Source organism: Podarcis gaigeae, assembly GCF_964106915.1.
Source record: "Podarcis gaigeae genome assembly, chromosome: 7".
Classification (NCBI taxonomy): domain Eukaryota; kingdom Metazoa; phylum Chordata; class Lepidosauria; order Squamata; family Lacertidae; genus Podarcis; species Podarcis gaigeae.
The window spans coordinates 8,136,603-8,148,603 of NC_139683.1; the positions used below are offsets into that span (position 1 = coordinate 8,136,603).

At 43.5% G+C, this 12,001-nt stretch overlaps 1 protein-coding gene and 1 long non-coding RNA gene across 4 annotated transcripts in view; one reads left to right on the forward strand and one right to left on the reverse strand.

Moving 5' to 3' along the window:
* The window catches only part of LOC310849327, a 344,819-nt gene that overhangs the window by 203,511 nt on the left and 129,307 nt on the right, over window positions 1-12,001 (reverse strand). The gene's annotated exons all lie outside the window — the stretch shown is intronic.
* The window catches only part of FAM135B (family with sequence similarity 135 member B), a 164,205-nt gene that overhangs the window by 137,313 nt on the left and 14,891 nt on the right, over window positions 1-12,001 (forward strand). For all 3 annotated transcript variants that reach the window (XM_083748984.1, XM_083748985.1, XM_083748986.1), the window contains 3 exons: window positions 929-978; window positions 8,949-9,104; window positions 10,156-10,229. In XM_083748984.1, the coding sequence (XP_083605110.1) occupies window positions 929-978; window positions 8,949-9,104; window positions 10,156-10,229 (280 nt within the window). The remainder of the gene's footprint in view (window positions 1-928; window positions 979-8,948; window positions 9,105-10,155; window positions 10,230-12,001) is intronic.

Sequence of the window (12,001 nt, forward strand, 5' to 3'; positions counted from 1 at the left end):
AATTAATTAACTCTTTCTGGCAGCCCGTTTCCAGGTTCAGAGCAGTGGTAATTTGATTTTTCACTCTCTCCTGCAGGCTCTCTAGGTCCAAAATTCCCCCCCTCTTCTCCTGCTTCCAAGGGGTTTTTTGTAATTTTAACCGACGGAGATTTAATCCTTTGCCAAAAAGACTTTAGCTTGTAACGTCTTTTCTTCAATCTATTTACAAAAGCGGAAGGCGGACTTCCTGTTTAAGACCTTCCCGCTTCGGTGCCAAATTAAGGTATTTAAAGATCCAATTTTCCGTTCTACTCACGGGTAGTTGTTTAAAGTCCAATTGTCCACAGGAAAAAGTCAGCGCTCTCCGGCAACAGCAATGCGGCTTCACTCCGTGAAAGAAGCAGTCAATTCGAAGCACCGCGCCAGAGCTTTCTGGAGTTAGCATATAGAGTTCAATTTGTGTTCCCCACCTCTCTCTCAGATTCTACCCATTGTCCATAGGATATGAATCTTTAAATAGGTCAATTTTTTAAATTCCCTGATTAAATGGGGTGCATAGAAGACTAGCAGGCCTCTGAAATTTTAATTTAGGATGAATGATGTCACAATTTTATTCCAATTGGCAAGAATAACTCCTGTAATGAATTAAAGGGGGGGGGGGGCTGTATGAATTATCCAACTTACCTTTGATTTGCTTTTTGCCAAAGGGCAGATTGTGGTCTTTATTTATGCTATATTGAGTTGGTGGTGAATTTTATTTTAATTCTTTTTGGCACCTTGTTGTATCTGGCAAGATATGTGAGAAAAGATGGAGCAACCAAGTGTATTCCATCATTTCAATTGAGACATTTGGCTGAGGTCTTCTGATGTTCCTGTTATCATGCAAATCAACCCTGGGCGCAGATGCTTATGAAATAATTGATTGTACCTTTTTCTTCTTTTTTTCTAGAGGATCTTTCTGTAGAAGACACCCTGTTGCAGCTGTCTGCAGAGCTACAGGTAGCTACCACAATAGCATACACCCATGTGTGCATTTCCCAAACAACTGCAAGAGCAATATTTCGTTTTTCCTCTTCAAAGATGCATGTCCATTGTCAAGTAAATGCATTTGTCTATGGGGAAGGCAGTGTTGTTAGAATGCAAAAAAATTACGTGAGTTTTGCATTCCAGCACAATGACTTCTGCATGAGGTTGGAGCACTTTCTGTCAGTGATTTGCAAATCCATTTCATTCCAGCCCATTCCCCTTTTGCATGCTATTTCCCATAATTCAGTTCTGTTCAGTTTCCTTATTCACACATCATTCTTTTTTCTAAAAGAAAACACACAAACCTTCTCAAACATCTTTTTTTTTTTAAAAAAAGTTTATTTTCTGTCAAAATCTGTATATAATGCTTATATTCTGTTAAAAATGTATCCAAATATTTTGATATGTTTAAATTGCTGAGAGGTAGAATCATAGACTCATAGAATCATAGAGTTGGAAAAGACCACAAGGGCCATCGAGTCCAACCCCCTGCCAAGCAGGAAACACCATCAGAGCACTCCTGACATATGGTTGTCAAGCCTCTGCTTAAAGACCTCCAAAGAAGGAGACTCCACCACACTCCTTGGCAGCAAATTCCACTGTCGAACAGCTCTTACTGTCAGGAAGTTCTTCCTAATGTTTAGGTGGAATCTTCTTTCTTGTAGTTTGGATCCATTGCTCCGTGTCCGCTTCTCTGGAGCAGCAGAAAACAACCTTTCTCCCTCCTCTATGTGACATCCTTTGATATATTTGAACATGGCTATCATATCACCCCTTAACCTCCTCTTCTCCAGGCTAAACATGCCCAGCTCCCTTAGCCGTTCCTCATAAGGCATCGTTTCCAGGCCTTTGACCATTTTGGTTGCCCTCCTCTGGACACGTTCCAGTTTGTCAGTGTCCTTCTTGAACTGTGGTGCCCAGAACTGGACACAGTACTCCAGGTGAGGTCTGACCAGGTGACACGTGATTGTGCCTTGTAAGTGACATGGAGCAGGGCCTTCTTGGTGGCAATGCCACATTTTCAGAACGTCCTACCTAGTTGCATCTGGTTGGCTTCTACAGTGGATATATTTAAACAAAGACTGAATACATATCTTTTCTTTTGCCCAGGGTTTTGTATCTTAGTGGCAATTCCTATTTCTTGGGGTAGTCTAATCATCTGTCACTGCTTCTGATTTGATTGTGATCCTGTTCTTCTAACTCTGACTTTTATCATGCTACACCTTACTTTACTTAGCTGGTGCTCTTATCCTCACTTGGTGAAGATTGTGGGATGTAAAAACTGTTGGAATTCTGCCTCGGTCAGAGGGATGTGCCAGTCTTCCAGGCACCGGCTGAATTCCTTTCTGACCTCCCTCCTGCGACTCCCGGCAGGAAAACACACGAGGTCCGTTTCGGCGATTTTTCTCAGGCTGTGAGAAAAACACACCACTGCTTCTCCTCCTCCCTGCTCCCCAGGGAGGGGAATCAGACTCAGACAGAAACGTATTTACATGTCTTTATTTCTGTCTCTCGCAGCCATACAGATAAAGATGTCTGCACTCTTCGAACAACAGAGAGAATCTCACTCCACCCATGTACATCCTGTACAGGTCATATGACTCACACTGAGCTCACATCCGGTGCTCAGTAAGGAGAATGGACTGCCCCTTTGTTCCCATGGCAACAGTCACACACATCCTGTTTGGCTTTGCAGCCACAAGCAGCTGACTTGGCTGCTATAGCCTTTGCTTGCTGCAGCATTGCTGCTTTATGGTAACAAAAACAACTAAGAAACTAATAATAATAATAATAATAATAATAATAATAATAATTTATTTATGCCCCGCCCTGATCCATATGCAGACCAAGTGATTTTGTATAGGAATCTGCAAAGATCAAATCTCTCAAGCTTCCTTACCCCCTATGAAGGAAAGCAAAAGCTATTGAGGCTTTTTTAAAAAAAGAAAGAAAGAAAGAAAAACCTCTGAAAGGTTTAGAAAGAGGTTTATTTTTCTCTTCAAATTCCATGATGCAAAATCACGGAATGAAGTTGATTGGCAGTAGGCACACAACACAACATATTTTCACCCAACACAGAGTGGTTCATCTTATAAATCTTACGGCCATGTGATAGCTACAATGATGGCTAAAAAGGTAAAGAAAGGTAAAGTACCCCTGACAGTTAAGTCCAGTCGTGAACAACTCTGGGGTTGCGGTGCTCATCTTGCTTTACTGGGTGAGGGAGCCAACATTTGTCTGCAGACAGTTTTTCCGGGTCATGTGGCCAGCATGACTAAGTCACTTCTGGCAAAACTAGAGCAGCACATGGAAACACCGGAGTACCTATTTATCTACTTGCACTTTGATGTGCTTTCGAACTGCTAGGTTGGCAGGAGCAGGGACCGAGCAACGGGAGCTCACCCCATCACAGGGATTCAAACCGCCAACCTTCCAATCGGCAAGGCTCAGTGGTTTACACCCACAGCACCACCTGCGTCCCTACAATGATGGCTACAGCCACTCAAAAGAGATATCCAGCCAAGTTGTTCTTAGGCATGGGATTTTCTGTGGGTGGACGCAATTGGCCTAATATCTGCTGAATATGGGATCTGATTGTGAGACAATCACTGGTGATGTTTCTCATGGCTGGCATTATGCTGCCCTGTGGTGTTCTAAGAATGGCTGGCTAGTATTATGCTCGGTTCCAAAGTGAAGAACTTGATTAAGGCTGGGGTATTATTATTATTATTAATTCATGTACGTGCCACTTAATTGCCAAGGTGTCTTCTAAACGGTTTTAGAAGTATAAAAGCAATTACAAAACGAAAATATTAACACACCTAATTGAAATACACAAGAAAACAACCCCCTTGAAAGATTACAATAAACCACCCACACTTAGAATATTCAATACAACAGCCCATTAAAACAGCACAACTGTTAAAAGAGTTAAAGCGGCCATTGAAACAGGAAGTTTGGTTCAGGAGATCGGGAAAATGCTTGCTTAAACAGGTGTACCTTCAGAAGATGGTGCAATGGCGATACCAAATGGACATCCCATATTTCAGCAGAGAGAGTATTCCAGAATACTTGGACTGCCAACGTTATGGACAAAAAGTCCAAAGCTGGGGTGATGGTCGAAAGCATTCACACCAGTGGTGGAAAAAGGGGATTTATTCAGAGTGCAGTAAGAAGATTCAGGGGAACCCAGTTCCAAATCCTATACATTCAGAGATTTATACATTTCAAATACATTGGTTGGACTTTACCATGATCCTATTGGCTATCAGTGTTCCCTATGACAATGTGCTATTTCCTCCTTTTTCTTATCTCATCTTGCAGAGCCAGGAGTTAGCGCTTGGTAACCAGGGTAAAAGGTAAAGGTAAAGGACCCCTGGATGGTGAAGTCCAATCAAAGGTGACTGTGAGGTTGTGGCGCTCATCTTACTTTTCATGTCGAAAAGACAGTTTTCCGGGTCATGTGGCCAGCAGGACTAAACCGCTTCTGGCGCAACGGGAGACCATGATGGAAACCAGAGCACACAGAAAAGCTGTTTAGCTTCCCACCACAGCAGTACCTATTTATCTACTTGCACTAGCATGCTTTCAAACTGCTAGGTTGGCAGGAGCTGGGAAAGAGCAACGAGAACTCACCCTGTTGTGGGGATTCGAACTGCCAACCTCCTGATCGGCAAGCCCAAGAGGCTCTGTGGTTTAGACCACAGTGCCCTCTGCCCCTTTGACTGTACTTATCCATCCGGGAGTCCTTTACCTTTACCTAACCAGGGTAAGGGGGTGATGTCTGGGGTTTTTCTAGCTTACTTTGCTGCCCAGTAAAAAAATTAGTCCAGGACAAGGTCACAAGATATGGGAGTTGGGTGCTGGCAGTCTCATGGTAGCATTTGCTGGCCATTGCAGTGCAGTGTTTATAGGTGGTTAGTCCGGAAGGTTGAAAAATAGAAGAAAGGTTGAATGTTTATGCTCGTCCCCAATTCATGCTGGGTTAAAAGGTTACTGGAGAGACCAAAACTATGCTTTACTTTGCTTCGAGGGGTAACTGTGCCCCTGAAGGACCAGGTGCGCAGCCTGGGAGTCATTTTGGACTCACAGCTGTCCATGGAGGCACAGGTCAAATCTGTGTCCAGGGCAGCTGTTTACCAGCTCTATCTGGTACGTAGGCTGAGACCCTATCTGCCTGCGGACTGTCTCGCCAGAGTGGTGCATGCTCTGGTTAGCCGCCCAGAGTGGCTGGGGAGGCCCAGCCAGATGGGCGGGGTATAAATAATAAATTATTATTATTATTATTATTATTATTATTATTATTATTATTATCATTATTATCATTATTATTATTATTCTAGCTAATTTCTGAGGCCAAATCTAAAGTCCGCTGCATGTAAAAGGATGAAATCTCTTGCTAATGCCTGGTGTTCGAAGCAAGGTGGAGTTTATCATTCTAGTAAGGAAGCCAGTGAGGTTCCTTTCAGATTCTTTTAGACCATCATCCTTGCTCTCAGCTGTCTGGGGATGACAGGAGTCCTACAATGTACAGACAGCACCATGTTGGCAAACCCTGAACTAAGACATACATTTTATTATCTGATACTCAGAGGTATGTTGCATCTGAATATGGAATCCCCATTTCGCTGCCATAGCTAAGAGCATTTGACAGATCTGTCCTCTGTGTAATTGATCAGATCTGGGGAATTTGCCACTTTCACAGTTTATGGCTGCAGAAGAGAACCCCCAAAGAACAGACCACACTGAATTATCCCCACCATCCCCAGCAAAATGATAATAAGCAACTGTTGGCCGCAGAACAAATCGAGAGATTTATTCTGCCAGTATCTCTCTTTGAAATCTCTGATTTTTATTGTGCGGCATTTCCTAATTCTAAACTAAAAACTAGGCTGACCACCCTGCTGGGAAGTGCTTGGAGGAACAAACAAGGGAAATATTGCAGATGCATCAGAAAAAGTTTGGCATGTTTGCCGGGTTTTTAAAAAACATTATAGATGGAGCAGCACCATCTAGTGGACAATGTATAATTGACAACAAGAGATGTCTGTTGTTTCTATTTTTGCAGTCCATAGGAAAGAGTAATTAGTTGTCCACAGGCAGCTACAGCAGAATGGTAGTATTAGGTACATCCCTGAGTTCCAGCAAGGGAACCTGCTGGTGCAACATTCCTAGTAATGCTAGAGAAGACATACGAGGGAATGTTTGGTCCAGCCAGTTGAAACTTCCTGTTCCTCCTGGCTGGAACATCCTTCCTTTGGCATGTGATAGAAGGTGGGCGTGACCTAACCTGTCCAGGTAACAAAAGGACGAGTCACGCAACACACCTTTCTCTTTTTTACTTCCTTCTTTGTTTGACCAGCTTCTGGCCGGGACTGCTCTGCTAGCTCTCAAGCAGAAGCACTGGGATTATTCCCCCATATAGGGTAGATCCACATGTACATATTTGTAACTAAATATGCCTTCAGGAATCCAACTGTGAACTGATGTGAGCAAATTTCCTTTATTGACTTTGAATAAGATTGTTGTGTCTTTATTCTTTTAAGAGGGATTCAAGGGAACTTACCAGAAACGTACAATTCAACCTGAGACATATTGAATTGTATAATAGTGAGAGGCTCACATGAGCCTTCAACCAGCTATCTGCTGTGCATATGAAAAGGGGGAATGTAACTCTGCTACATAAAGGAACTTGCTAGCGCAAGATAGGAAGGATATTAATAAACAACATATCCTCTCCTGCCACCCTGAACATTCCCACATGTATTGCATCTCATGTTGCTTTGAAGGGGTTCCCAACCCCCACCAAGCAGAATTTGGGGGAGCATAAAGATCTGGAGGGAGAATGGGAAATGGTTGTAAATTGACCCATACCCACCTTCATCTGGTGGGAGCATCTCATCCTGGCAACACTGCACAGAATAGCCTCTCGCCAGCAGGAGAAACTCTGGATCTCAGCCTCTGTAAAAGATACTTGCCATAAATTGCCCCATCTTTCACTGTCAGCTGAAATCCGTTCCCTGAACTAGACTCACAAAACAGTTTGAATATTTTACTACTCCCATTATCCTTGTCAGAAGCTCAATCTAGATTGATGCTCATGAGTAATGTTCATTTGAAGAAGCTGGAAAGAGGGAAGGAGAGGGACAGGACACAGATGCCATCAAATCCAGAGCAAGATTGAGTTGAACTCTGCGAGAAGCAAAATTTTCAGAGAATTTGAAGCCCCTTCCAGGAGGAAACGATTGAGGAACTCTGAGGAAGGAAAAAGTGCTTAGCAACGTTTCCAGTATAGGCTTCTGTCCCTCGCGTTGCCAGCACTGAGTTTCACACTGAGTTACATTTCAAGATACATGAAATAATCAGGAAAATTACCAGATCAATTAGAGGGTTGGAATCAATGACCCTTTGTGTCCCATCCAACTCTACAATTTTATGATCAGTTCTACAAGGGTGAGAAAAGAGCCTTGATAAAAGTTGCAAAATTTCAACATAGCTTTCTTAATATGCGCAATGCACTCAAACTGTCTTAATGTCTTCTGTTGAGCTGGGGATGAGTACTTGATCCTGGCTAAGCCTACATGAGCTGGGAATACTGAACTCCTTATCTTGGTGCATATTGGCAAAAGATTGCCCCCTAATTCAAAGGTGTTAGGGGCCATAATGTCTCTGAACACCAGCTCCTAGGAGTCACAAGAGGACAGGGTACTATTGCACATTGTTAAGATGATGATGATGATGATGATGGTGATGATTTACTTGTACCCCACCCATCTGACTGGGTTGCCCCAGCCACTCTAGGTGGCTTCCAGTGGAAAAAACATCAGGCATTAAAAGTCTCCTGATACAAGAGTGCCTTCAGATGTTTATGGAAAGTTGTTTATCTCCTTGACATGTGATGGGAGGGCGTTCCAGAGGGCGGTGCCACTACCGAGAAGGCCCTCTGCCTGGTTCCCTGTAACTTCACTTCTCACAATGAGGGAACTTCCAGAAGGCCTTCTGAGATGAATGTCAGTGTCTGGGTTGCACAGTAAGATGGAGACATTCCTTCAGGTAAACAGGGCCAATGCCATTTAGGGCTTTAAGGGTCAGCACCAACACTTTGATTGTGTTTGGAAATGCACTGGGAGCCAATGTAGATCTTTTAGAACCCATTTGCTCCATAGGCAAATGGTTGATCACTGAGAAAAACTTAGATGGGTTTGTGGCCTAATATAATAATAATAATAATAATATTTATACCCCGCCCATCTGGCTGAGTTTCCCCAGCCACTCTGGGTGGCTCCCAATCAAGTGTTAAAAACAGTACAGCATTAAATATTAAAAACTTCCCTGAACAGGGCTGCCTTCAGTGCCTTCAGATGTCTTTTAAAGATAGCTGCTTATTTCCTTCACATCTGAAAGGAGGGTGTTCCACAGGGTGGGCGCCACTACCGAGAAGGCCCTCTGTCTGGTTCCCTGTAACCTTACTTCTCTCAATGAGGGAACCGCCAGAAGGCCCTCGGTGCTGGACCTCAGTGTCTGGGCTGAACGATTGTGTTGTTTTGCCTAAGTTCATTTCCCATAGTTGGAACCCAATTAGGCTATACAGTGGTACCTCTAGTTATGGACTTGATCTGTTCCAGGGTGCCATTTGCACCCCAAAAGTCTGCAACTAGAGCACTGCTTCTGCATGGACTTGTGGAATGATAGAGTGCTTCTGCACATGCGCAGGCGGCGAAACCCGGAAGTATACACTTCCAGGTTTGCCGAGTTCAATATCCTGAAAAAACGCAACTGGAGACTCATGTAACGAGGTACGACTGTGCTGTTCTGTTCTGAATCATTTTGGGTCTCCCCCGGGCTTATTCAGATGTTTGACTTTTTGCAAAATAAAATAAAAACCAATTCAAAGGTCATTGTCCCTAGTTTGCCTTGACAATATCTACTTTGTACCCTTCCAGATGCTGAACAATCCAGAAAAGATAGCAGAGCAGATCAGCAAAGACCTCACTTGGCTCTGCTCCCACCTTTTGGCTCTCTGGACCCAGTTTCTGGAGTTCGTAACCCTGCACCCAGATGTCACAGCCTATCTCGTCCAGGAACATCACACTCTGAGGGTAACCTTCCAAGATGGTTCTGAACCCTACTTGGAGGAACAACCTGATACAATCGAAGGCTATTGGCAATCCCACTCATTTTTAAGGGCATTGCAGAATTGTATTGTGCATCTTTAGGGGTTCCCAAATTTCATGAATTTCCTTAAATTTAGCATAGCCAAGATTGCATTGAGTTGTTTTGGACGATGTGACCAGTAATGATGACAGTAAACAGAAGTGCTACCATGTTTACAATAAAATGCTGGTTTCAATCTTATTAGTTCGTTTAGGTGCAAACCTGCCCTTAAACCCCCTTTTTGTCATTAGCTGTCAGAAGGGTCAGAAAGAAAAGCTCCCCAAAAAATTATGGAAGGGAGAGTAGAATTTTGGTGACATCCATGTGGGTGTCTTTGAATCTTATGCAGTGGGTGTGAATGTCTGTGTTCTTTCATTTTACAATTCCACTATCCCAAGTTTCCTGAAAAGGAGATGGTTTTGCATTCTGGCATCTTCTCCAAGGATACTTCAAGAAACTGTGGAAAGCCGGGACATCTGATTGTGGAGCACCCAAGAGTGGCATACTAAATTTGTTTATGTTTAGCTCCATCCCAGGAATGAGTTATACCCAGTTTATGTCACCTGCACATAGGTTCACCCATAAATCTGTACTGCTCTGTGCCATTTCCACATTTATTTACATCCACCGCCCCCCCGCAAAAAATGTGCATTTAAATACATATTTTAAAGCACGAATTCTTCAAAATGCATACTTCTGGACATTTTCTTCCTCCCTCCTGCCAAAATGTGTTTAACTGGGTTGATCCCTACATTGTGGAGTTCCTAATATCTATTTTCTTGTAGTCAGCACAACTTCTGGACTCACTTGTCCGAACAAGCCAAGATATATTTTCTTTGTGCCCCAAACTTCTGAGGCCTTTTCAAATGCACTGCTGACTCTGATTCCAGGAATGTCAGATGCCGTGGCATGTTATGTAGACAATATACAAATAGACATAGATTATAGACTATGTTTTGAAGATGATACACCTTCTAACCTGTTTTTCTTCACCAGGTAAGAAGATTCTCTGAGGCTTTCTTTCATGCTGAGCATCAAAAGCCTGCTGTTGTGACTTTCCAGGAAAGCCTGTATGTAATTTTTGATGCATTTCTACCTTTTGACTGTGGTGTTATATATTTTAATGACATTTATTTTCTCACTTATTAAAAGAAAAATATGACACACTTATGTGGCCATGCAATTCTGGGCATAGCTACCTAGTAGTAGGCTCTGTGGCACTAAATGGGGCTTATTCCCTGGAAGGTAGGTACAGCATCACATCCTAATATACTGCAAATGCTGATTTTGGGAGGTCAAGCCCTCACATGGTGTCTTCCAACTCATAGAAAGCACAATATATGCACTTTCCTCCAGGGTCCCAGTTTTCCAGGGAGAGTCCCAGATTTACAGAAGCACTTCCCAGCAGGGTGGTCAGCCTAGTTTTTAGTTCAGAATTAGAAAATGTTGCACAATAAAAACCAGAGATTTCAAAGAGAGATACTGGCAGAATCAATCTCTCTTTGTTCTGTGGCCAACAGATGCTTATTGTCATTTTGCCAGGGGGTGCTTCTGTGATCAAATCAATTACATGGGGGATGGATCGGTCTAACGCTCTTAGCTCTGGCAGCTAAGCTAAATGGGGCTTCCATATTCCATATTCAGATGCAACCTCCCTTTGAGTATCAGATAATAAATGCATGTCTTTGTTCAGGGTTTGCCAACATGGTGCTGTCTACACATTGTAGGACTCAAACTCCTATCATCCCCAGAAAGCTGACAGCAAGGATACTGGAAGTTGCAGACCCTGCAAGTGTCCTAGTTTTCTAGGGACAGTCACGGATTTCCAGAAGCCGTCTCGGTTTCTGATACGATCCCAGAATGTCCCACTTCCGCTTAGGATGTCCCTATTTACACTGGAGAAAAGTTGGGGGTATGGAGTTATCTGACCCCCGAGCCATCTGAAGGCAGCCCTGTATAGTGAATGTTTTATAGTGCTTTTATATATGTCTGAAGCTGCCCAGAGCAGCTGCAGCAACCCAGTCAGATGGGCAAGGTGTAAATAGTAAAATTATTGTTATTATGGAATAGGACATCCCTATTTTGATCAGAGAAATGTTGGAGGTGTAGTGGGCACCTCCAGTGTAGTGGGTACCTTCCAGTATAATTGGGGGGCAACCATGAAGAAGGCTCTGTCTCAAGTCATCATATAACATATCCCACCCTGAGAGGCGAGATATTCTCCTTCTCTACCCCCAGTTCTAAAGACATGGGCTGGCACACATCTGTGTCTCAAGTAGGGCATAGAATGAGTGTTTGGTGTAAGGAGAGGATCTGTCACAGAAGTAAAGCCATAGGAAGAACAAATGCTGTGGAATAAGCAGCGGGTGGCATTGTGGGTTAAACCACAGAGCCTAGGACTTGCTGATCAGAAGGTCAGCAGTTCGAATACCCGCAACGGGGTGAGCTCCCATTGCTCGGTCCCTGCTCTTGCCCACCTAGCAGTTCAAAGTGCAAGTAGATAAATAGGTACCGCTCCGGCGGGAAGGTAAACGGCGTTTCCGTGCGCTGCTCTGGTTTGCCAGAAGTAGCTTAGTCATGCTGGCCACATGACCTGGAAGCTGTACGCAGGCTCCCTTGGCCAGTAAAGCAAGATGAGTGCCGCAACCCCAGAGTCAGCCACGACTGGACCTAATGGTCAGGGGTCCCTTTACCTTTATATTATTACATGAGCACTGTTCCACAGCATTTGATATTTTCATTTACATGCATTCATTCAAAATAAGATTATGAAGCAATTCTATATCCTCCCACCACGCTGACGAAGAATTCTACGAAACAGTAGTCAATATCTAGAATCACT